This window comes from Bombina bombina, chromosome 2, assembly GCF_027579735.1.
Source record: "Bombina bombina isolate aBomBom1 chromosome 2, aBomBom1.pri, whole genome shotgun sequence".
Taxonomy (NCBI): Eukaryota; Metazoa; Chordata; class Amphibia; order Anura; family Bombinatoridae; genus Bombina; species Bombina bombina.
Window position 1 is genome coordinate 937580154 of NC_069500.1, and position 27979 is coordinate 937608132.

At 40.9% G+C, this 27979-nt stretch overlaps 1 protein-coding gene across 1 annotated transcript in view; it reads right to left on the minus strand.

Annotated features, from left to right (window-relative positions):
• Positions 1-27979, minus strand: part of SCARB2 (scavenger receptor class B member 2) — a 365930-nt gene that overhangs the window by 178760 nt on the left and 159191 nt on the right. Inside the window, exon 4 of the mRNA XM_053703403.1 lies at positions 9875-10066. Coding sequence (XP_053559378.1) covers positions 9875-10066 — 192 coding nt within the window. The remainder of the gene's footprint in view (positions 1-9874; positions 10067-27979) is intronic.

Below are 27979 nucleotides of genomic sequence, written 5' to 3' on the forward strand. Positions count from 1 at the left end.
TATGTGTATATTGTACACATGCCTACAATGTATAACTTATATGATGTATTTAATTGTAAAAATGCTATAATATGTATTTTAAGTATTTTCGTGATTTTAAAATTGTGGTTTTTGCCAATTTGTTTTTTTCTGTTTTATGAAAAAGATTTTGTGTTCTTATTTCATAGAAGACAGTAGCCACAGCGTTCTAATTTTATAAAAGTGCATTTTTTTAAACTTTGCACTGTATCAAACGTGTGTTTTTGTTGACTGTTTTTTTTAATATTGTATTTTTATTTCTGATATAAGTTCTCACTGTGCTGAGCATGTTATATTTATAATATTGTGACTGTAAAAAATATGTTAAACAAGAAAAAGAACTCCTGGAAGTGAGGGTACTATGGTCCCCACAGAGCCCTGATTTCAACATCATTGAGTCTGTCTGGGATTACATGAAAAGACAGAAGCAACTGAGGCTGCCTAATTCTACTGAACTGTGGTTAGTTCTCCAAGATGTTTGTAACAATCTACCCGGAGTTCCTTAAATAACTGTGTGCAAGTGTACCTAGAAGAACTGATGCGGTTTTGAAGGCAAAGGGTGGTCACACCAAATATTGATTTGATTTAGTCTTTTCTTCTGTTCACTCAAGTTGCATTTTGTTAATTTATAAAAAAAATAAGCTATAAACATTTCTATTTTTGAAAGCATTCTTACTTCAAAGCATTTTTTTTACGTCTGCCTAAAACTTTTGCACAGTACTGTAGGTAATTTTTTCAACAAAGGATACCAAAAAAACATAATTTATGCTTACCTGATAAATTCCTTTCTCCTGTAGTGTAGTCAGTCCACGGGTCATCCATTACTTATGGGATATTAACTCCTCCCTAACAGGAAGTGCAAGAGGATCACCCAAGCAGAGCTGCTATATAGCTCCTCCCCTCTACGTCACACCCAGTCATTCGACCGAAAACCAAACGAGAAAGGAGAAATTATAGGGTGCAGTGGTGACTGGAGTATAATTTAAAATTTAGACCTGCCATAAAAAACAGGGCGGGCCGTGGACTGACTACACTACAGGAGAAAGGAATTTATCAGGTAAGCATAAATTATGTTTTCTCCTGTTAAGTGTAGTCAGTCCACGGGTCATCCATTACTTATGGGATACCAATACCAAAGCTAAAGTACACGGATGACGGGAGGGACAGGCAGGATCTTTACACGGAAGGAACCACTGCCTGAAGAACCTTTCTCCCAAAAACAGCCTCAGAAGAAGCAAAAGTGTCAAATTTGTAAAATTTGGAAAAAGTATGAAGAGAAGACCAAGTTGCAGCCTTGCAAATCTGTTCAACAGAGGCCTCATTCTTAAAGGCCCACGTGGAAGCCACAGCTCTCGTAGAATGAGCTGTAATTCTTTCAGGAGGCTGCTGTCCAGCAGTCTCATAAGCTAAACGTATTATGCTACGAAGCCAAAAAGAGAGAGAGGTAGCAGATGCTTTTTGACCTCTCCTCTGTCCAGAATAAACGACAAACAGGGAAGAAGTTTGGCGAAAATCTTTAGTTGCCTGTAAATAAAATTTCAGGGCACGGACTACATCTAAATTATGCAGAAGTCGTTCCTTCTTTGAAGAAGGGTTAGGGCACAATGATGGAACAACAATCTCTTGATTGATATTCTTGTTAGTGACTACCTTAGGTAAGAACCCAGGTTTAGTACGCAGAACTACCTTGTCTGAATGAAAAATCAGATAAGGAGAATCACAATGTAAGGCCGATAACTCAGAGACTCTACGAGCCGAGGAAATAGCCATTAAAAACAGAACTTTCCAAGATAACAGCTTGATATCAATGGAATGAAGGGGTTCAAACGGAACACCCTGTAAAACGTTAAGAACTAAGTTTAAGCTCCACGGTGGAGCAACAGTCTTAAACACAGGCTTAATCCTGGCCAAAGCCTGACAAAAAGCCTGAACGTCTGGAACTTCTGACAGACGTTTGTGTAAAAGGATGGACAGAGCTGAGATCTGTCCCTTTAAAGAACTTGCAGATAAACCCTTTTCTAAACCTTCTTGTAGAAAAGACAATATCCTAGGAATCCTAACCTTATTCCATGAGTAACTCTTGGATTCGCACCAGTGTAAATATTTACGCCAAATCTTATGGTAAATTTTCCTGGTAACAGGTTTCCTAGTCTGTATTAAGGTATCAATTACTGACTCCGAAAATCCACGCTTTGATAAAATCAAGCGTTCAATCTCCATGCAGTCAGCTTCAGAGAAATTAGATTTTGATGTTTGAAAGGACCCTGAATTAGAAGGTCCTGTCTCAGAGGCAGCGACCAAGGTGGACAGGATGACATGTCCACTAGATCTGCATACCAGGTCCTGCGTGGCCACGCAGGCGCTATTAGAATCACCGATGCCTTCTCCTGTTTGATCCTGGCAATCAATCGAGGAAGCATCGGGAAGGGTGGAAACACATAACCCATCTTGAAGGTCCAAGGTGCTGTCAGAGCATCTATCAGGACCGCTCCCGGATCCCTGGATCTGGACCCGTAACAAGGAAGCTTGGCGTTCTGGCGAGACGCCATGAGATCCATCTCTGGTTTGCCCCAACGTTGAAGTATTTGGGCAAAGACCTCCGGATGAAGTTCCCACTCCCCCGGATGAAAAGTCTGGCGACTTAGGAAATCCGCCTCCCAGTTCTCCACGCCTGGGATGTGGATCGCTGACAGGTGGCAAGAGTGAGACTCTGCCCAGCGAATTATCTTTGAAACTTCCATCATCGCTAGGGAACTCCTTGTCCCTCCCTGATGGTTGATGTAAGCCACAGTCGTGATGTTGTCCGACTGAAACCTGATGAACCTCTGAGTTGCTAACTGAGGCCAAGTCAGAAGGGCATTGAGAACTGCTCTCAATTACAAAATGTTTATTGGAAGGAGACTCTCCTCCCGAGTCCATGATCCCTGAGCCTTCAGGGAATTCCAGACAGCGCCCCAACCTAGTAGGCTGGCGTCTGTTGTTACAATTGTCCAGTCTGGCCTGCTGAAGGGCATCCCTCTGGACAGGTGTGGCCGAGAAAGCCACCATAGAAGAGAATCTCTGGTCTCTTGATCCAGATTCAGCATAGGGGACAAATCTGAGTAATCCCCATTCCACTGACTTAGCATGCACTATTGCAGCGGTCTGAGATGCAGGCGTGCAAAAGGCACTATGTCCATTGCCGCTACCATTAAGCCGATTACCTCCATGCATTGAGCCACTGACGGGTGTGGAATGGAATGAAGGATCCGGCAAGCATTTAGAAGTTTTGCTAACCTGTCCTCTGTCAGGTAAATCTTCATTTCTACAGAATCTATGAGAGTCCCTAAGAAGGGAACTCTTGTGAGTGGCAATAGAGAACTCTTTTCTTCGTTCACTTTCCACCCATGTGACCTTAGAAATGCCAGTATTAACTCTGTATGAGACTTGGCAGTTTGGAAACTTGACGCTTGAATCAGAATGTCGTCTAGGTACGGAGCTACCGATATTCCTCGCGGTCTTAGTACCGCCAGAAGAGAACCCAGAACCTTTGTAAAGATTCTTGGAGCCGTAGCTAACCCGAAGGGAAGAGCTACAAACTGGTAATGCCTGTCTAAGAAGGCAAACCTTAGATACCGGTAATGATCCTTGTGAATCGGTATGTGAAGGTAGGCATCCTTTAAATCCACTGTGGTCATGTACTGACCCCTTTGGATCATGGGTAAGATTGTCCGAATAGTTTCCATTTTGAACGATGGAACTCTTAGGAATTTGTTTAGGATCTTTAAATCCAATATTGGTCTGAAGGTTCCTTCTTTCTTGGGAACCACAAACAGATTTGAGTAAAACCCTTGTCCGTGTTCCGACCGCGGAACCGGGTGGATCACTCCCATTAGTAAAAGATCTTGTACACAGCGTAGAAACGCCTCTTTCTTTATCTGGTTTGTTGACAACCTTGAAAGATGAAATCTCCCTTGTGGAGGAGAAGCTTTGAAGTCCAGAAGATATCCCTGAGATATGATCTCCAACGCCCAGGGATCCTGGACATCTCTTGCCCAAGCCTGGGCGAAGAGAGAAAGTCTGCCCCCCACTAGATCCGTTTCCGGATTGGGGGCCCTCACTTCATGCTGTCTTAGGGGCAGCAGCAGGTTTTCTGGCCTGCTTGCCCTTGTTCCAGGTCTGGTTAGGTTTCCAGCCTTGTCTGTAGCGAGCAACAGTTCCTTCCTGTTTTGGAGCAGAGGAAGTTGATGTTGCTCCTGCCTTGAAGTTACGAAAGGCACGAAAATTAGACTGTCTAGCCCTTGGTTTGGCTCTGTCTTGAGGCAGGGCATGGCCCTTACCTCCCGTAATGTCAGCGATAATTTCTTTCAAACCGGGCCCGAATAATGTCTGCCCCTTGAAAGGTATGTTAAGCAATTTAGATTTAGAAGTCACATCAGCTGACCAGGATTTTAGCCACAGCGCTCTGCGCGCCTGAATAGCGAATCCGGAATTCTTAGCCGTAAGTTTAGTTAAATGTACTACAGCATCAGAAATAAATGAATTAGCTAGCTTAAGGGCTTTAAGCTTGTGTGTAATCTCATCCAATGGAGCTGTGTCAAGGGTCTCTTCCAGAGACTCAAACCAAAATGCCGCCGCAGCCGTGACAGGCGCAATGCATGCAAGGGGTTGCAATATAAAACCTTGTTGAACAAACATTTTCTTAAGGTAACCCTCTAACTTTTTATCCATTGGATCTGAAAAGGCACAGCTATCCTCCACCGGGATAGTGGTACGCTTAGCTAAAGTAGAAACTGCTCCCTCCACCTTAGGGACCGTTTGCCATAAGTCCCGTGTGGTAGTGTCTATTGGAAACATTTTTCTGAATATAGGAGGGGGTGAAAAAGGCACACCGGGTCTATCCCACTCCTTAGTAACAATTTCAGTAAGTCTCTTAGGTATAGGAAAAACGTCAGTACACGTCGGTACCGCAAAATATTTATCCAACCTACATATTTTCTCTGGGATTGCAACCGTGTTACAATCATTCAGAGCCGCTAACACCTCCCCTAGTAATACACGGAGGTTCTCCAGCTTAAATTTAAAATTTGAAATGTCTGAATCCAGTTTATTTGGATCAGATCCGTCACCCACAGAATGAAGCTCTCCGTCTTCACGTTCTGCAAATTGTGACGCAGTATCAGACATGGCCCTAGCATTATCAGCGCACTCTGTTCTCACCCCAGAGTGGTCTCGTTTACCCCTAAGTTCTGGCAATTTAGATAAAACTTCAGTCATAACATTAGCCATGTCTTGTAAAGTGATTTGTAATGGTCGTCCTGATGTACTTGGCGTTACAATATCACGCACCTCCTGAGCGGGAGATGCAGGTACTGACACGTGAGGCAAGTTAGTCGGCATAACTTCCCCCTCGTTGTCTGGTGAATTTTGCTTAACATGTACAGATTGGCTTTTATTTAAAGTAGCATCAATGCAATTAGTACATAAATTTCTATTGGGCTCCACCTTGGCCTTTGAACATATAGCACAAAGAGATTCCTCTGTGTCAGACATGTTTAAACAAACTAGCAATTAGACTAGCAAGCTTGGAAAATACTTTTCAAATGAATTTGCAAACAATATAAAAAACGTTACTGTGCCTTTAAGAAGCACACAAAAAAACTGTCACTTTGATATAACAATGAACCGGTCTAGTTATAGCAATCAATTTTTCATATGAAATGCATTAATTTAGCAAAGGATAGCACCCATCAGCAAATGGATTACTAACCCTTTAATACCAAAAAACGATTGACAAATCAAATAAATACGTTTTTATCACAGTCAAAGCACAGTCTCACAGGTCTGCTGTGAGTGATTACCTCCCTCAAACTAGTTTTTGGAGACCCCTGAGCTCTGTAGAGACGTCCTGGATCATGCAGGGAGAATAAGGAAGACTGTGACTGAATTTTTGATGCGTAGTAAAAGCGCCAAAATAGGCCCCTCCCACTCATAATACAGCAGTGGGGAAGCTCATTAAACTGATTTTATTCAAATAAACGATAGCCAAGTGGAAAAAAATGCCCATAAATTTTCACCAAGTACCTCAGAGAGAAAAACGATTAACCTGCCAGTAAACGTTTTAAATATATGAAATAATAATAAAGCCTGTTGCTAGTCGCTATCACTGCATAAAGGCTATAAGATATATGTAAACCGTATTATCTTAGTGAAGTGCCATTCCCCAGAAATACTTTAGTGCCGACATACATACATAACAGCCTGATACCAGTTGCTACTACTGCATTTAAGGCTGTACTTACATTATATTGGTATTAGCAGTATTTTCTCAGTCAATTCCATTCCTTAGAAAATAATATACTGCAACATACCTTTTTGCAGGTGAACCCTGCCCGCTGTCCCCTGTTCTGAAGTTACCTCGCTCCTCAGAATGGCCGAGAACAGCAAATGGATCTTAGTTACGTCCGCTAAGATCATACATAAACTCAGGTAGATTCTTCTTCTAATACTGCCTGAGAAGAAACAACACACTCCGGTGCTGTTTAAAACAACAAACTTTTGATTGAAGTAATAAAAAACTAAATTTAATAACCACACTCCTCTCACACATCCTATCTATTAGTTAGGTGCAAGAGAATGACTGGGTGTGACGTAGAGGGGAGGAGCTATATAGCAGCTCTGCTTGGGTGATCCTCTTGCACTTCCTGTTAGGGAGGAGTTAATATCCCATAAGTAATGGATGACCCGTGGACTGACTACACTTAACAGGAGAAAAACAAACAAAGCAAATTAGAAAGTTGATAAAAAAATAACATGCTGTGTCTAAATCATGGAAGTTTCATTTTTACTTTACTGTCCCTTTAATTTTATCATACTCTATATTATGTTATCAGACTCAAGAATTCTGATAAGTAAGCTTAGAAAGTGTAAATATCAATGATGTTGTGTGGCAAATTTTAATTTCAAGTTACAGTCTCCCTCTGCTTCAAGCTCTCCTTTATGATTTTCTTTCCTGATACTTGCTATCATCATCAATGTTCCATCTAATTTTTTTCCCTTGTGTGCAATTATTTTTTTTCTTTGTGCGGGCTTGATACTGCTTGTGTGTGGCATTAAGCAAGTACACAGCAGCTAAAATATGTGTGTGTGTGTGTGTGTGTGTGTATATATAGATATATATATATATATATATATATATATATATATATATATTTATATTAGATATATTAGATCCCATCCAAAATAGAAAATTTTACTCAGATATGATCATATTCCAAAAACACCAAAACTGTATTAAAGTATAATCATATCCCAAGAAATACAAATAGCTATAACAACCCCAAATCATGCACCCACTCATTATTTCATTACGCACATACAAAAAAAATTTAGGGGGAAAAAAAAATCAAAAACACCCGAGGTGTCCCAAGGAAAAATAGATCAATGTCAATAAAAAGTCCACTTTTCACATCATTATATCACCACTCTGATGCAATGTATAAAGCTGCAACATATATTCAGAGAAAGTGTAATGTCACTTAGTTATATCCCAGCATGAAACTTTATGGAGTTATTGATGTAATGTACATGTATACATTTCCCATTAGACGCTATGTGCAATCAATTTGTTAGCAGTTCATACCCCATGCTCATAAGCATGGATTAATAATGTTTCTCTATCCACACATATTAATGACATACTCCCATATGCCACTGCCAGACAAAATGCTTGTTAGTATCAAATAATGGGGGGAAATAAGGTATCACATAACCCTTGTCCACCCTATACAGCAAGGTCGGTCTCTTTATATATATATATCAAATGACAGGATGGATCAGCCGATATACTTGCGATTAAATAGATCCAATACGATATCCACTGAGCAACTTTGCAGTCTTGGTGTAGGGGTAACCGCCACTTGTTATTGGTATACACACGTGGAGCGTCTATGGCACCTTCTGATGATGTTGGCAAAACTCCTACGCTCATTTCAGCAATCCCCCTTTCACAAGGAGACGCACAGTCAACTTAGGTAATTTACCCTCAGTGTGGCACAGGAAACAGATCAAGCTGTGCAACACCGGAGGGATGTGAAAAGTGATTTTTTTTTTATTTTAACAGTGTCATGCTCTCTTGCAGCTAAATTTTTCTGGAGACCAGCACCGTTGGGGAAAAAAAATCCTTTTCCCATCCCTCCTGTGTTGAGCAGCCTGCTGTGTTGCCTGCGCTATGGAACTATGGAGGGAACACTGATCATCACATAACCTATGGAACTATGGAGTAATAATTCACCTTTATGATAAAAGCAACTTTGCATCAAATGTTAGTTGCCAAAGAAAGTTACGGTGCATTGTGTAAGTGACGTACGGTAGCCAGTGGGTTGATAACATAAATACTTCACATGGATTCGGGCTACAGAGGTTTTTCTTTATTTAACTGAGTGAACTAGGAACATTTTCTAATCTGATTGGCAAACTATAGTGCTTTTATACTATTTATACATATACACACCCACTCGTATGAGAGTTCAAGGGTTTATGAATGTGATATGAGGTTTCATTTGGGCATAAAACATAAAAAGGGTGTAGGAAATGAGCATCAGTTGGGTATATTGATGGCACTGTCAGTGTCAGCTAAAATCCAAAGTGAAAACACACATGAACATAGTATAAACACTAGTCGCTCCTTCTTGCCTTTCTACAAATTATAAGTATTTAAGAAAGGTTTCATGTGGTCTTGCTTATTTTTAATTCAAAGGGATGTGAAACTGGGCTCCTTCAGTAAAAGCAAGTATGTAAGTAACCATAAAAAGAAACAGATTGTGTTAACAAATAGCAAACATTTTACTTGTTTTATTGCAAAATGAGAACTTAAGACTTTCTCATTATAGCCCCAACCCTCAGGAAAATAAGAGAGCAGACATGTTTCATTCTGCCTCTTTTGAGCATGAGCAAAACAGACTTACTGTATCTCTTGCATTCACTAAACACTAAGCCAGCTCAAGTTAATCTAGAAGATTTTTGACATCACCCTAGATAAACCTTTCTGTAGAGACTCCAGCCTCCTTTTAGGGTTGTGACAGTAAGCAATTGAGTAATAGAGATAAAATGTAAAATCCTTTTAAAATGATGAATAATACATATTGCAATATTAAGTATAACCTACTGCTTAGCGCTTTTTATTACAATAATGAAACAGATCGTTTTAAAACTTCTAACAAAAATCACTTTTGTTAAAGGGACAGTCTAGTCCAAAATAAACTTTCATGATTTAGATAGGGCATGTGATTTTAAACAATTTTCCAATTTACTTTTATCACCAATTTTGCTTTGTTATCTTGGTATTTTTAGTTGAAAGCTTAACCTAGGAGGTTCATATGCTAATTTCTTAGACCTTGAAGGCCGCCTCTTAAGAATGCATTTTAACAGGTTTTTCACCACTTGAGGGTGTTAGTTCATGAATTTCATATAGATAACACTGTGCTCATGCACGTGAAGTTACCTGGGAGCTATCACTGATAGCTAAACTGCAAGTCTGTCAAAAGAACTGAAAAAAGGGGCAGTTTGCAGAGGCTCAGATACAAGATAATCAAAGAGGTAAAAAATATATAAATATAACTGTGTTGGTTATGCAAAACTGGGGAATGGGTAAAAAAGGCATTATCTATCTTTTAAAACAATAACAATTCTGGTGTAGACTGTCCCTTTAATAGGCAACAATAAAAAAAAATGTTGTGGGCCTATCCAGCAAATTCAATTTCCACTTGATCCTATGAGATATTCACCTTTGTTGTTTGCACAGATGGTAAACTATTTTTTAAAAGCACTAAAAATGTGTTCAAATACTATTAAATATGTTAAGATAAGATAACCTTACCTTATAAAATAAACCAAACGTGTCACTGACGTTCTTTATAAAGTTGTGAACAACAGCCAGAACCGGATCTCTGTAGCCCCAGAGCAACTCATGGACTGAGCGTGTAATGAACACTCCTTCATTGTAGGTCTTTAGAGTTCCTTCAATAATTGGTTTTAATACTTTATTGTTTTTAAACATTTCCAGCAGTGTCTGTGGTAACATACGGGGAAAAAAAAGAGAATGAAAACAGTATTATCAATTATATACACAAATTAGATAACAAGTTATTACATCTTATTTACTACAATAAAGAAAAACATTTCCTAGGCTTATAAACACTGGAGAGGACTCTTCAGAGAGACAAACAGCTCCAATCCTTATTGATTCTAGACTATATGAGGAGCCCTCAAACTTTTCTCATATATGTAGGTCTGATTCCTAATGGCAGGATTGGCCAGGGGACGCTTTATATTAACCCTTAAGATAAAGAGAAAATGTCAAAAGAAAAATATAATTATAATCACAGTCAGCCAGATTACGAGTTTTGCGCTATGGTTGCTCGCTAATTGCTTGTACGTTATTTTCACCGCTCACCTTTAATAGTATTGCTATTTCAGGTTTGCAAAAAGCAGACTTGTGCGGGCGATATGGTTGCGTTGAGCTCCATAACTCACCCAAATACAAGCGCTGCTTTGACGTGCTTGTGCACGATTTCCCCATAGACATCAATGGGGAGAGCCGGCAAAAAAAAAAAGCCTAACACCTGGGATCGGGGAAACAAAAGCTCCCACATTGATGTCTATGGGGAAATAAAAAGTTACCTTTAAACCTAACACTCTAACATAAACCCCACGTCTAAACACCCCTAATCTGCCGCCCCTGACATCGCCGCCACCTACATAAAACTATTAACCACTAATCTGCCGCCCTTAACATCGCCGCCACATAAATAAAACTATTAACCCCTAATCTGCTGCCCCTAACATTGTCGCCGCTTACATTACAGTTATTAACCCCTAAACCGCCGCCCTCCCACATCGCAAACACTATTTAAAGATTATTAACCCCTAATCTGCCGTCCGCCCACACTGCCGCTATAATAAACCTATTAACCCCTAAACCTAACCCTAACGTAACCCTAACCCTAACACCCCTTAACTTAAATATAATTAAAATAAATCTAAATAAAACATAATTATTACCTAAATAATTCCTATTTAAAACTAAATACCTGTAAAATAAAACCTAAACTAGCTACAATATAACTAATAGTTATATTGTAGCTAGCTTAGGTTTTATTTTTATTTCACAGCTAAGTTTGTATTTATTTTAACTAAGTAGACTAAGTTATTAACTATTTACTAGCTACCTAGTTAAAATAAATACAAACTTACATGTGAAATAAAACCTAACATTAAAGTTAAATAAAATAAATTAAATTAATACAATACATTTATCTAAATTACAAAAAAAACCCACTAAATTACAGAAAATAAAAAAACGAAATTATCAAAAATAAAAAAAGAATTACTCCTAATCTAATAGCCCTATCAAAATAAAAAAGCCCCCCCCCCAAATAAAAAAAAACCTAGCCTAAACTAAACTACCAATAGCCCTTAAAAGGGCCTTTTGCGGGGCATTGCCCCAAAGAAATCACCTGTTTTACCTGTAAAAAAAAAAAATACAAACAACCCGCCAACAGTAAAACCCACCACCCACACAACCAAACCCCCCAAATAAAAACATCCATCCTCATTCAGGCGGCAGAAATCCTCCTCGAAGTTGGCAGAAGTCTTCATCCAAGCGGGCAGAAGCCTTCATCCAGACGGCATCTACTATCTAAATCCATCTGGCACGGAGCATCCTCTTCTTCTGATGGTCAACGAAGAATGAAGTTTCCCTTTAAGGTACGTCATCCAAGATGGCGTCCCTTACATTCCGATTGGCTGATAGAATTCTATCAGCCAATAGGAATTAAAGGGTAAAAAATCCTATTGGCTGTTGCAATCATCCAATAGGATTGAGCTTTCGGGGGTAGTTATCAACGTGTCAACTTTCCTGCCTTCGCCGGCCCAATACGCCCGCCTAAGCTCGCCTCACATCGCCGCTGCGGACCTGAAAAATTTCGCCTAAGTTATCAAATAAACCTGTCAAAAAGCCGCGCACCAAGTACGGGGCGATGAGCAGCGGACTGTGAGAGTTATCACTCATCCGATCTCGCTGCTCTTCGGCTGTTTCCCAGCTTTATTGCTAGCCTGTCACTAAGCACTCACACTAAACTGCACTGTTCTACTCCCTATACCGGCGCCCCAGGAGCCCCCCCCCCCCCCGCAACTAAATAAAGTTACTAACCCCTAAACCACCGCTCCTAGACCCTGCCGCAACTCTGATAAATGTATTAACCCCTAAACCACCGCTCCCGGACACCGCTGCCACCTACATTATACCTAGTAACGCCTATCCTGCCCCCCCTATACCGTCGCCACCTATAATAAAGTTATTAACCCCTATCCTGCTGATCCCGCACCTCGCCGCAACTAAATAAATAGTTTAACCCCTAAACCGCCGCTCCCAGACCCTGCCGCAACCTATATTAAATTTATTAACCCCTAATCTGCCCCCCACTACACCGTCGCCACCTATAATAAATTTATTAACCCCTATCCTGCCCCCCACTACACCGCCGCCACTGTAATAAAATTATTAACCCCTAAACCTAAGTCTAACACTAACCCTAACACCCCCCTAACTTAAATATTAATTAAATAAATCTAAATAATATTTCTATTATGAACTAAATTAATCCTATTTAAAACTAAGCTATCTTAGGATTTATTTTTATTTTACAGGTAACTTTCAATTTATTTTAACTAGGTACAATAGCTATTAAATAGTTATTAACTATTTAATAGCTTACCTAGCTAAAATAAAGAGAAATTTACCTGTAAAATAAAAACTAACCTAAGTTACAATTACACCTAACACTACACTATACTTAAATAAATTATTCCTATTTAAAACTAAATACTTACCTGTAAAATAAACCCTAAGATAGCTACAATGTAATTAATAATTACATTGTAGCTATCTTAGGATTTATATTTATTTTACAGGTAACTTTGTATTTATTTTAGCTAGTTAGAATAGTTATTAAATAGTTATTAACTATTTAATAACTACCTAGCTAAAAGAAATACAAAATTACATGTAAAATAAATCCTGTAATAAAAATCTGATTGGCTGATTGAATCAGCCAATCAGATTCAAGTTCAATCCGATTGGCTGATCCAATCAGATTGAGCTCGCATTCTATTGGCTGATCGGAACAGCCAATAGAATGCGAGCTCAATCTGATTGGCTGATTGGATCAGCCAATCGGATTGAACTTGAATCTAATTGGCTGATTCAATCAGCCAATCAGATTTTTCCTACCTTAATTCCGATTGGCTGATAGAATCCTATCAGCCAATCGGAATTGAAGGGACGCCATCTTGGATGACGTCCCTTAAAGGAGCCTTTATTCGTCGGTAGTCCGTCGGTAAAGAAGGATGTTCCGCGTCGGCGGGATGAAGATTGAAGACCCGGCTTGGAAGATGACATCGCCCGGATAGAAGACTTCTTCAGCGCCTCTTGGAAGATGACATCGCCCGGATAGAAGAGTTCTTCAGCGCCGCTTGGAGGATCACTTCATCGGATGGAAGATTTCTTCAGCGCCGCTTGGAGGATCACTTCTGCCGCTCCGGGTCTCCTCTTCAGTTCCATCGCTGCTCGGCTGAGTGAAGACGACTAAAGGTAGGATGATCTTCAGGGGATTAGTGTTAGGTTATTTTAAGGGGGGTTTGGGTTAGATTAGGGGTATGTGGGTGGTGGGTTTTAATGTTGGGGGGGTTGTATTTTTCTTTTACAGGCAAAAGAGCTGAATTCTTTGGGGCATGCCCCCACAAAAGGCCCTTTTAAGGGCTGGTAAGGTAAAAGAGCTTTGAACTTTTTTAATTTAGAATAGGGTAGGGCATTTTTTTATTTTGGGGGGCTTTGATTAGGTGTAAGTAGCTTAAAATTGTTGTAATATTTTTAAAATGTTTGTAACTTATTTTTTTTATTTTTTGTAACTTAGCTTTTTTTTTTTGTACTTTAGTTAGTTTATGTAATTGTATTTAATTGTATTTTTTTGTAGTTAATTTATTTAATTCATTTAAAGATAGTGTAGTGTTAGGTTTAATTGTAACTTAGGTTAGGATTTATTTTACAGGTAATTTTGTATTTCTTTTAGCTAGGTAGTTATTAAATAGTTAATAACTATTTAATAACTATTCTAACTAGCTAAAATAAATACAAAGTTACCTGTAAAATAAATATAAATCCTAAGATAGCTACAATGTAATTATTAATTACATTGTAGCTATCTTAGGGTTTATTTTACAGGTAAGTATTTAGTTTAAATAGGAATAATTTATTTAAGTATAGTGTTAGGTGCAATTGTAACTTAGGTTAGTTTTTATTTTACAGGTAAATTTCTCTTTATTTTAGCTAGGTAAGCTATTAAATAGTTAATAACTATTTAATAGCTATTGTACCTAGTTAAAATAAATTGAAAGTTACCTGTAAAATAAAAATAAATCCTAAGATAGCTACAATATAATTATTATTTATATTGTAGCTATATTAGGGTTTATTTTAAAGGTAAGTATTTAGTTTTAAATAGGATTAATTTAGTTCATAATAGAAATATTATTTAGATTTATTTAATTAATATTTAAGTTAGGGGGGGTGTTAGGGTTAGTGTTAGACTTAGGTTTAGGGGTTAATAATTTTATTACAGTGGCGCCGGTGTAGTGGGGGGCAGGATAGGGGTTAATACATTTATTATAGGTGGCGACGGTGTGGGGGGGGCAGGATAGGGGTTAATAAATTTAATATAGGTTGCGGGGGTCCGGGAGAGGCGGTTTAGGGGTTAAACTATTTATTTAGTTGCGGCGAGGTGCGGGATCGGCAGTATAGGGGTTAATAACTTTATTATAGAGGGCGGCGGTATAGGGGGGGCAGGATAGGGGTTACTAGGTATAATGTAGGTGGCGGTGGGCTCCGGGAGCGGCGGTTTAGGGGTTAATATGTATAGAGTAGCTTGCGGTGGGCTCCGGGAGCGGCAGTTTAGGGGTTAATACATATATTATAGTTGCGGTGGGCTCCGGTGGGAGCGGCGGTTTAGGGGGTAATAACTTTATTTAGTTGCGGCGGTGTAGCGGGGCAGATTAGTGGTGTTTAGACTCGGGGTACATGTTAGGGTGTTAGGTGTAGACAGCTCCCATAGAAATCAATGGGATGTCTGGCAGCAGCGAACTTGAACTTTCGCTATGGTCAGACTCCCATTGATTCCTATGGGATCCGCCGCCTCCAGGGCGGCGGATTGAAAACCAGGTACGCTGGGCCGGAAAAGTGCCGAGCGTACCTGCTAGTTTTTTGATAACTAGCAAAAGTAGTCAGATTGTGCCGTACTTGTGTGCGGAACATCTGGAGTGACGTAAGAATCGATCTGTGTCGGACTGAGTCCGGCGGATCGAAGTTTACGTCACAAAATTCTACTTTTGCCGGTCTCTAGCCTTTGATAACTAAGGCGAATCAGCCTCGCCACAAATACACTGCGGAATTCCAGCGTATTTGAGGTTGACGGCTTGATAACTAGGCCCCTTCTTGTCTTTTTTTAATATAATTTTTCATAAGGTGCTGAAGAAATATAAGCATTCAAAATATTGCATGTTCCAAACATATCATACAATCAAATGTATAAATGATATAAAATAACACAACTATGTAGAGACATAGTATACTGCAGAAAATATTACTGAGTTATATAATTTGCTAAATTATATGAATGGTTTAGAACATAACCGTCTATAGAAAGAGAAGACTCATCTTTTATAACGTAGGTTAAACAAGGCTTAGAAACATAAAAACGGTTAACCTATTCCCCTTCTGCTTATAATATGTATAAGGGAGAAGTCAGAATGATCAAGGGAGAGTTTATCAGTAACTTTAATGGTTAGATGTATATATTTGAAATTTGGGGAGATGAATGTGGGATATATTTTCCTTGGTTTAACAGGTAAACTCTATGGGAGGGAAACAGAGCTAGCAATAATGGGGAAGGCTTGTGACTCATGGGTGGTTCAGTGTCTTAAGGAGAGGTAAATCCTATATTGTGGGGTCAACCATTGAAGAGACATGTACTGATCTTCATAGTGTAATCCTGTTGCAATAACACAAATGTGCTGGTAATAGTTGTGCTTACCACAGATGTAGGCACCGTACTGTGACCGGTGCAATTCAGCAGGCTAGCACTTAACAGTGGCTAGTACACTGAAGCCGGTTCTCCTGATGGTGAATATCGTTGTGTCTTGGTACCGGATGACTGTTTGGTAATAGTATATGCCTTTTCTTGTCGGCTATGGAGTGATGCAAAAAAACGGACAACTTCCAATGTTAAAAATAGCAAAACGCTTTATTGTAACGCATTTCTCGACTGATACTGGTCGTTTCTTCAGACAATAAAAAAAGCGGATACAAATCAGTGCAAATGGTAACATTGTAATTAATAAAAAAACGGAAGTTGTCAAGCATAATTTACGTTTTCCTTCTTAATATGAGGAGAGCCCACTGCATCATTCCTTACTATTGGGAAAACTATACCCAAGCTCTAGAGGACACTGAATGATAACGGGTAGGGTACAAGAGAGGCGGACCCTAATCTGAGGGCACCACAGCCTGTATAACCTTTCTCCTAAAAGCTGCTTCGGCCGAAGCACAAACGTCAAACTTGTAGAATTTTTAAAAAGTATGTAAGGAGGACCAGGTAGCCGCCTTACAAATCTGATCCATAGAGGCCTCGTTCTTAAAGGCCCAAGAGGAAGCCACCGCTCTAGTGGAATGAGCCATAATCCTCTGAGGAGGTCTAAATCCCGCTGATTTGTAAGCTAAGCGTATAACGCTCCTCAACCAAAAAGATAAAAAAAACTGAAGAAGCCTTCAGACCCTTACGCTTCCCAGAGTAGATAACAAACAAGGAAAAAGTTTGCCTAAAATCCTTAGTAGCTTCAAAGCTCAAACCACATCCAGATTATGAAGTAAACGTTCCTTCGAAGAAGGATTAGGACATAAGGAAGGAACCACAATCTCCTGAGTAATGTTACGATCAGACACAACCTTGGGGAGAAAACCCAAGCGAGTATGTAGGACAGCCTTATCAGTGTGGAACACCAGAAAAGGAGGCTCACATTGCAAGGCAGCTATTTCAGAAACTTGGCGTGCCGACGCAATAGCCAATAGAAAAAGTACCTTCCAGGACAACAATTTGATGTCAACCGAATGCATAGACTCACACGGAGCCCGTTGCAAAAACTTAAGAACAAGATTCAAACTCCAAGGTGGAGCATTAGATCGAAACACAGGTCTGATCCTAATCAGAGCCTTAACGAAAGATTGCATGACCTTCCTGGAGAAAAGAAAGTATCCTGTTAGCCTTAACCTTATGCCAGGCTAAACCACGCTCCTCACACCAGAATAAGTAAGCTCACCACACCTTATGATAGATGCGACGAGTAACAGGCTTACGAGCCTGATTGAGAGTATCAATAACCCTCTCAGAGAAATCTCTCTTGGCTAGGACTAAGCGTTCAATCTCCACGCAGTCAGCCTCAGAGAATCTAGATTTTGATGAACAAAAGGAACCTGTTCCAGCAGATCCCTGTGACAAGGTAACTTCCACGGAGGAGATGAGGACATCCCCACCAGGTCCACGAACCACATCCTTCGCGGCTACGAATTACATATTACTGATGCCTGCTCCTGCTTGATGCGAGCCACTACACGAGGAAGAAGTGGTAACGGCAAGAAAATGTAAATCAGATTAAACCTCCAAGGCAATGCTAATGCATTTATTAGCTCCGCTTAAGGATCCCTGGACCGCGACCCATATCTGGGTAGCTTGGAATTGAGACGGGATGCCATGAGATCTATCTCCGGCATCCCCCATTTGTTGCAAATCTCCGCGAACACCTCGGGATGGAGAGACCATCCCCCCGGATGAAAGGATTGTCTACTGAACAAATCTGCTTCCCAGTTGTCCACACCCGGAATGTGGATCACTGACAGCGAGCGGTTGTGGGCCTCCGCCCACTCCAGAATCCGAGATACTTCCCCCATTGCTAGGGAGCTTCTGGCCCCCCCCCCCCCGATGGTTGATGTAAGCCACCGAGGTTACGTTGTCTGATTGGAATCTGATAAACTGGGAAAAACCCAGAAGAGACCAAGCCTTCAGAGCATTGAAGATTGCCCAAAGTTCCAGAATGTTGATCGGGAGGAAGGATTCCTCTAGTCCACAGGCCCTGTGCCTTCCTGGCACCCCAAACAGCTCCCCATCCTGATAGGCTTGCGTCAGTAATCACAATCTCCCAGGATGGTCTCAAGAAGGATGTCACTTGGGACAGGTGATCTGGAAAGAGCCACCAGGTGAGCGATTCTCTCAACCAGGTATCCAGAGAAATCTGTTGAGACAGATCCGAATGATCGCCGTTCCATTGTCTCAGCATGCACAGTTTTAGTGATCTGAGATGGAATCTGGCAAAAGGAATGATGTCCATGCTGGACACCATGCAACCAATCACCTCCATACACTGAGCCACAGAGGGCCTTAAAGGAGGTCTGGAGGGCAAGACAAGCAGAAGTTAGCTTGTAACGTCTCTGGTCTGTAAGGAATATCCTTATGGATATGGAGTCTATTATAGTACCCAGGAATTCCACCCTGGTACTGGGAATAAGAGAACTAATTTCTAAGTTTATCTTCCATCCATGAGATCGAAGAAGAAACAGAAGAGATTTCGACAAGATGGTGCTTGAACCAGAATATTGTCCAATTATGGAGCTACTGCTATACCTCTGGTTCTGGCAACTGCAAGCAGATCCCCTAGAACCTTCATATCTATAGTGGTCATGAACTGTCCCTCCTGAACTAAGGGAAGGATGGATTTTATTGTCTCCCTCTTGAACGAGGAGACAGATAGGAATGTGTTTAAGCACTTTAGGTCCAGAATCGAACAAAAAGTTCCCTTCTTCTTTGGGACCACAAAAAGATTTGAATAGTATCCCAAACCTCTTTCTGTGAGAGGTACCGGGACAATGACTCCTAGGGAGGAGAGATCCCTCATGCACCCCAGAAAGGCTTCCCTCTTTTCTGGCCTGGAAGACAGGTTTGATAGGAGGAATCTGCCCCTGGGTGGATGAGACTTGAAACCTATCTTGAATCCCTGAGCGATGACCTCGATAACCAAGCGTCCGAAAAGAGGGACATTCTGCCCCCTACATGATCTAGAACCGGAACCTTCATGCCGACTTTGTCTCAGCGTGCTTCTTGCTCTGCTTGGATTTATTCCAGGACTGAGCTGGCTTCCAAGTACCCTTGGATTGCTCAGGCTTTGCAGAGGGCTTCCAACGTTGGAATTTATCAGAACAAAAGGAACGAAAATTAGGACATTGTCCCTTAGGCTTGTTCTTCTTATCCTGCGGTAAAAAGGCACATTTGCCTCCAGTAACCATAAAGATATTTGAGTCTAGGCCTGGACCAAATAAAATCTTTCCCTTAAAGTGGAGGGAAAAAAGGCATGTCCGCAGACCAGGACTTCAGCCAGCGTGCCCTAAGGTTTTGAATAGAAAAACCTTAAGCCTTAGCATTCAGGAGAATAATTTGCATATTAGCATCACAAATAAACGAATTAGCCACCCATAAGGCCTAAATTCTTTCCTGGATCACGTCAAGCGGACCCTCCACCTCGATCAACTCAGATAAGGAGTCGCACCAGTAGGTAGCCTCTCCAGCAACTGCAGCAACAGCCGCTGCCAGTTGAAACAAATAACCCGTATGTTAAAACATCTTTCTTAACAGAGTTTCTATCTTTTTATCCATGGGCTCTTTAAACGACGAACTATCCTCAAGCGGGATAGTACTGCATTTAGCAAGCGTGGAGATAGCGCCATCCACCTTGGGGATGGAACCCCAAAACTCCAATTGAGTCCGGGACCAGAAACTATTTTTTAAAGGAAGATGAAGGGGAAAAGGAAGAACCAAACCTTACCCATTCATTCTTATTAATTTTCGCCATCATTACAGGAACCGGGAAAGTTTGTGGTACAACCCTATCCTCGTAAACCTTATCTAATTTAGGAATCAAAGGTTCCTCAGGCAATTTGGGCTCTGGAACCTCTAAAGTAGCCAAAACTTCCTTCAACAGAAAACGTAAATGTATAATCCTAAATCTAAAGTCTGGTTCCTCCGCAGCTGGAGGTTTAGAGGCAGAAGATTTCGACCCAGAAAGAGCGCCCTCTGAAGTATAAGAGGCACCTTCATAATCGGATAATCTTGTATCAGATAAATCCAATAAACTAGTTGATGACCCCTGGGAAGGATAGAAATATTTGACCTTTTGCTTGCGCTTAGCAGGGCGAGGTAAAGCACTAAAGGCCGCAGACACCGCTGTTTGTAACTGCACAGTAAAGTCTGGTGGTAAAAGGCTCCCTCCAGATGGAGGATCAGGAGTGCTACGGGAAGCTGCATGTGTATTAGGAGATGACTGTAGGATGCGCACCTCACAGGACGGAGACTCCTCAGAGGTGGATGGCTCAGTGGTATCAAACATATTAACCTTCTTTGACATGATTACTTTATGTAATCAACAAACAAGGTATGTGGAACATAGTTAAGCGGGCGGGTATACTTTGGCCTCCTCACAATATATAAACTAGGTACCTTAGTCAACTGCATGCCTCACTCAGAACCCTAATCAGCACAATAAAACAGCACAGGGCTTAGGGCTAGCAATGTGTTCCTGTACCTACCAGGCTAATCTCACAATGATCTTGCGAGAATGCAAAATACCCTTTGCCTGCCTCCAATGCTGGGACACTCCTATCACGTGTTTCCTTTGTAATTGGAAACACCCCACTTGTTCCTCTTCCTGCCATACTGACCTGCCCCATATTTTTACCCCTCTCACTGAAACACCTCTGCCTAACTCACTTACTCCATGCTCCAGTTTCTGACCCCCATATATTAACTTCTCCACTGACTATTTTACTGACTGCTCTCCCTGCCCTCATCCTCTCAATAACTCCTCCTCAGCCTGCCCAGTCTATACTCAGTGTAGCATTTTACTTATAAATCTTAACCCACTCCCCAAAAGCATTTGCTTAGCCCATATAGTTAGCCTTTTACCTGCCCCAGAACATTCACAGTTCCTCTATATCTGCTCCCTCACTCACTAACCCTGTGTGTCTCTGCACAGTAAAGTCTGGTGGTAAAAGTCCCCCTCCAGATGGAGGATCAGGAGTGCTACGGGAAGCTGCATGTGTATTAGGAGATGACTGTAGGGTGCGCACCTCAAGGGACGGAGACTCCTCAGAGGTGGATGGCTCAGTGGTATCAAACATATTAACCTTCTTTGACATGATTACTTTATCAAGGTATGTGGAACATAGTTAAGTGGGCGGGTATACTGCGGCCTCCTCACAATATAGACAGGTATTAGACTTAGGTAAAGAGGGAGTACCCTCTAACGCATCAGAATCTTCCACAGCTTGCGCTTACAAAGCAGACTATTGATTAACAAGGAAAAACTGCCCCTTTATACCCCCAATGGCTGGGGGGTATGACCCAGGCCAAACAGAGAAACAGCTTCTTCTCCGGTAAAATGCATGGTCAGGAAATAAAGTGTGACCACACCTGGTCACATGGTGCGCAATGCAGGACCACCCCTGCTATAAGAGCAAAAAAGCGCATCAAGCCTTTGAGGCTGCGCAGCTCCTAAACGAAAGTAAAAACCTGTACGATCCAACATCTGCCTGAGCCCAAAAACCATCTCACACATGTTGCAGCATAATCAAATAAACTTATGAGGTTAATGCCCACTGTTCAATAATACCCCTCGATTCCATAGAGATAAACTGTGACCCTGTCTTCTGGCGTTATCATATGTGTGAAAAATTAAACGATCTTACCGGAATCTATGCCGTGGAACAGAAACACAGCCTCTCAAGTTTGACAGTTTTGTAGCATCGAGCTGTTAATACAAGTCTGGATGGGTTTGCAGAAAGACTCTCCCTGCATCTCCAGACTCTAACTTTCGTCAATGTTCTCACTGAGAGGGCTGTTCTCTCCCCCTTTTTAGACACATCAATTGTGCTGGGCGGAGATTTAAATCTGACTCCAAATTTGAGCTGTGACAGATTGCATGATCCATAAGTGTTTTCCTGTAATAGACTTATCTATAGTCCCTATCGATATAGCAGCTCCACTTTGCAGACAAGATACCACGACACAATGGAGGAGGGTATGTAGAGAAATAGGCCTCCAGTGCAGCTGCAACACAAAACACTCCAAGAACAATATATAATACAAATACTGCGCACAGGACAAACTCCACAGCACCAAGAAGATACAAAAAAAGTTCCAAATTTATTTCAAACGTTGCCTGAAAACATAAAAATCCACACAAAAATACACAGTGCTCAGGTGAGAGCAGAGAAGACAGGTGAATCACATGCGCATGCACACTTGATCGCTGCATAAGGGATTACCGGTCGTAGTCAACTTATATACGGCTTTTTAAAGTGATATATACATATTGTGAATACATACTCTGCTAAATTCACCTAGGATAATACAACTGTTTACAAATATACGGTTTACACACTGAGAATCTTAGTACAAAAGATAATACCCTGTTGTTTTATATATACAATGATGTTACTATTATTTATTACTATTAGAAAATCGGTAATTCATCATATGTATATTAAATGATTACCAACATATATTCTGCACAATTTAAAAGTATCAGAATAGTAAATACCGAAACAATATTGCTAAAAATAAATACACAGTTCTTAAATATCAGAACAGTAGATGTCAATACAGCGTTACATAAAATGTATACAATTAAAGTTCATATAGGGCTTATATAAATGTATATACAGAGAAAATGTAGAGAAAATCTTAGCAAAACTTTTAGCAGATTGTTTGAAGCTCCTACTTCCCTCATTAATCCATGAAGAACAAACTGGATTTATGTATGCTTGTTGATCTGTGATGAATGTCCGAAAAAGTCCTTCAAATTACTCAGCAGTTTTGGTTGGCAAATAAGAATGGAGGGGGTGCTCAGCTACCGGAGGCCTTCCTGTTATTGCTAGATGCAGATAAGGCCTTCAAGTGGAGTGGGAGTACTTATTTTATTCACTCTAACAGTTTCATTTTTCAGGTCCTTTCTTATCATTCATTGAATGTCTATATTCTGTACCAATAGCAAATTTACGCCTAGATTTAGAGTTCTGCGTTAGCTGTCAAAAGCAGCGTTAAGGGGTCCTAACGCTGCTTTTTACCGACCGCTGGTATTTAGAGTCAGCCAGGAAAGGGTCTAACGCTCACTTCCAAGCCGCGACTTTTCCATACCGCAGATCCCCTTACGCAAATTGCGTAGCCTATCTTTTCAATGGGATCTTCCTAACGCTGGTATTTAGAGTCTTGGCTGAAGTGAGCATTAGACCCTCTACCGACAAGACTCCAGCCGCAGAAAAAAGTCAGTAGTTAAGAGCTTTCTGGGCTAACGCCGGTTTATAAAGCTCATAACTACTGTGCTCTAAAGTACACTAACACCCATAAACTACCTATGTACCCCTAAACCAAGGTCCCCCCACATCGCCGCCACTCTAATAATTTTTTTTAACCCCTAATCTGCCAACCGCACACCGCCGCCGCCACCTACATTATCCCTATGTACCCCTAATCTGCTGCCCCTAACATCGCCGACACCTACATAATATTTATTAACCCCATATCTGCCCCCCCCAACGTCGCCGCTACCTACCTACACTTATTAACCCCTAATCTGCCAACCGGACCTAGCCGCTACTCTAATAAATGTATTAACCCCTTAACCGCCTCACTCCCGCCTCAAAAACCCTATAATAAATATTATTAACCCCTAATCTGCCCTCACTAACTTCGCCGACACCTAACTTCAAGTATTAGCCCCTAATCTGCCGACTGGACCTCGCCGCTACTCTAATAAATGTATTAACCCCTTAAGCTAAGTCTAACCCTAACACCCCCCTAAATTAAATATAATTTTAATCTAACAAAATAAATTAACTCTTATTAAATAAAGTATTCCTATTTAAAGCTAAATACTTACCTGTAAAATAAACTCTAATATAGCTACAATATAACGAATAATTATATTGTAGCTATTTTAGGATTTATATTTATTTTACAGGCAACTTTGTATTTATTTTAACTAGGTACAATAGTTATTAAATATTATCTACTATTTAATAGCTACCTAGTTAAAATAATTACCAAATTACCTGTAAAATAAATCCTAACCTAAGTTACAATTAAACCTAAACACTGCACTATCAATAAATAAATTAAATCAATTAACTACAATTACATACAATTAAATAAACTAAACTAAATTACAAAAAAAAACCCACTAAATTACAAAAAATAAAAAAAAGATTACAAGGATTTTAAGCTAATTACACCTACTCTAAGCCCCCTAATAAAATAACAAAGCCCCCCAAAATAAAAAATTCCCTACCCTAATCTAAATTAAAATAGTTAACAGCTCTATTACCTTACCAGCCCTTAAAAGGGCTTTTTGCGGGGCATGCCCCAAAGAAATCAGCTCTTTTGCCTGTAAAAAAACCACAATACCACCCCCCAACATTAAAACCCACCACCCACATACCCCTACTCTAACCCAAACCCCCCTTAAATAAACCTAACACTACCTCCCTGAAGATCTCCCTACCTTGAGTTGTCTTCACTCAGCCGAGCACCTATGGACCAAAAGAAGACATCCGGAGCGGCAGAAGTCTTCATCCTATCCGGGCAGAAGAGGACACCCAGACCGGCAGACATCTTCATCCAAGCGGCATCTTCTATCTTCATCCATCCGACGAGGAGTGGCTCCATCTTCAAGACCTCCGGCGCGGAACATCCTGTTCCTACCGACGAATGAAGGTTCCTTTAAGTGACGTCATCCAAGATGGCGCCCCTCGAATTCCGATTGGCTGATAGGATTCTATCAGCCAATTGGAATTAAGGTAGGAAAAATCTGATTGGCTGATCGGAACAGCCAATAGAATGTGAGCACAATCTGATTGGCTGATTGGATCAGCCAATCCGATTGAACTTGAATCTGATTGGCTGATTCAATCAGCCAATCAGATTTTTCCTACCTTAATTCCGATTGGCTGATAGAATCCTATCAGCCAATCGGAATTCGAAGGACACCATCTTGGATGACTTAACTTAAAGGAACATTCATTCATCGGTAGTCGTCGGTAGGAAGAGGCTGTTCCACGCCGGAGGTCTTGAAGATGGAGCCGCTCCTCGTCGGATGGATGAAGATAGAAGATGCCGCTTGGATGAAGATGTCTGCCGGTCCGGATGTCCTCTTCTGCCCGGATAGGATGAAGACTTCTGCCTCTCCGGATGTCTTCTTTTGGTCCATCGGTGCTCGGCTGAGTGGAGACAACTCAAGGTAGGGAGATCTTCAGGGGGGTAGTGTTAGGTTTATTTAAGGGGGGTTTGGGTTAGAGTAGGGGTATGTGGGTGGTGGGTTGTAATGTTGGGGGGTGGTATTGTGTGTTTTTTACAGGCAAAAGAGCTGATTTCTATGGGGCATGCCCCGGAAAAAGCCCTTTTAAGGGCTGGTAAGGTAATAGAGCTGTTAACTATTTTAATTTAGATTAGGGTAGGGAATTTTTTTATTTTGGGGGGCTTTGTTATTTTATTAGGGGGCTTAGAGTAGGTGTAATTAGCTTAAAATTCTTGTAATCTTTTTTTATTTTTTGTAATTTAGTGTTTGTATTTTTTTGTAGTTTAGTTTAGTTTATTTAATTGTAGGTACTTGTAGTTAATTGATTTAATTTATTTATTGATAGTGTAGTGTTAGGTTTAATTGTAACTTAGGTTAGGATTTATTTTACAGGTAATTTGGTAATTATTTTAACTAGGTAGCTATTAAATAGTAAATAACTATTTAATAGCTATTGTACATAGTTAAAATAAATACAAAGTTGCCTGTAAAATAAATATAAATCCTAAAATAGCTACAATATAATTATTCGTTATATTGTAGCTATATTAGGGTTTATTTTACAGGTATTTAGTTTTAAATAGGAAGACTTTAGTTAATAATATTTAATTTATTTTGTTAGATTAAAATTATATTTAATTTAGGGGGGTGTTAGGGTTAGACTTAGCTTTAGGGGTTAATACATTTATTAGAGTAGCGGCGAGGTCTGGTCGGCAGATTAGGGGTTAATACTTGAAGTTAGGTGTCGGCGATGTTAGGGGGGGCAGATTAGGGGTTAATACAATTTATTATAGTGTTTGCGAGGCGGGAGTGCAGCGGTTTAGGGGTTAATACATTTATTATAGTGGCGGTGAGGTCCGGTCGGCAGATTAGGGGTTAATAAGTGTAGGTAGGTAGCGGCGACATTGGGGGCGGCAGATTAGGGGTTAATAAATATAATATAGGGGTTGGCGATGTTAGGGGCAGCAGATTAGGGGTACATAGCTATAATGTAGGTTGCGGCGGTGTCCGGAGCGGCAGATTAGGGGTTAATAATATAATGCAGGGGTCAGCGATAGTGGGGGCGGCAGATTAGGGGTTAATAAGTGTAAGGTTAGGGGTGTTTAGACTCGGGGTACATGTTAGGGTGTTAGGTGCAGACTTAGAAACTGTTTCCCCATAGGAAACAATGGGGCTGCGTTAGGAGCTTAACGCTGCTTTTTTGCAGGTGTTAGGTTTTTTTCAGCCCAAACTGCCCCATTGTTTCCTATGGGGATATCGTGCACGAGCACGTTTTTCCAGCTAGCCGCTACCGTAAGCAACGCTGGTATTGAGAGTTGAAGTGGCGGTAAATATGCCTGTATGCTCCCTTTTTGGAGCCTAACGCAGCCCTTCAGAGAACTCTCAATACCAGCGTTATTTAAAAGGTGCGGGGGGAAAAAAACACGCGTAGCTAACGCACCCCTTTGGCCGCAAAACTCTAAATCTAGGCGTTAATTAGTAAACAATATATTTTTCCCAACCATTTCACTACAGAGGGGCACTAGAAAGAGGTGTCCTCTGTCACCCTTAAAACATAAATTATGCTTACCTGATAATTTCCTTTTCTTCTGATGGAAAGGGTCCACAGCTGCATTCATTATTTTTGGGAAAACAATACCCAAGCTATAGAAGACACTGAAAGCCAAGACCGGAGGGTACAATAGGCGGCCCATACTGAGGGCACCAGGCCTGAACCTCTACCCAATAAAAAACCCCACTTCATCCGAAGCCGAGAAAATTTGAAGAGGAAAAGCCCCAATGATACTGACTCACAGCCAGTCCAGAGCCAAACCAGAGACCGCAAAATAGATTCGACTGAGCCAACAGTCCTCCAAGAGACACCGTCGCCCAACAGACGGTCCCCCACCACTCACCCCTCACAAATGAAGGGTGAACCAATCGAAATCCCCAAGGAGAACAAGACAAAGGTGGACAGAGGAAACCGAAAAGTCCCTTAATACAAAAAACAGCACCTCCAAGAGTGGGCCCAGCACACAGAGACACAAATGAACCCAAACAGGGAAAGAGGCCATGTCTATACCAGGCGAAACCCCTGCAAGCATGGAACGCAACTAAAGAGACAAAGTCCTTCCAGCGCCTGCCCATAGAATACCCAAGTATTTGACCGTGAAAGAGCGTATAATAAACCCAGGCGAAACCCTAAGTTCGAGAACACAGAGTCCATAACAGGACGGCACAGAGGGAGCTTGCAAGGAAGAAAAAGCACTCATCAAGAAACGGACCGCACAAAACAGCCCCCGACAGAGGGCACGCTCCAGGCAACCTAAGCCGCCGGACCTACTCAGAGGTCCCTTAAAAGGGAAACACAAAGCCTACATCGAGGCCCCCCGAGGAGAGAATACCCTCAGAACCCGAAGGAAGAGGAAACCATCTCCTGTCAAAGGAGCAAGGAAAAAAAATCAGAATAGACTCAGCAAGCTCACACATCTCAAAGGAT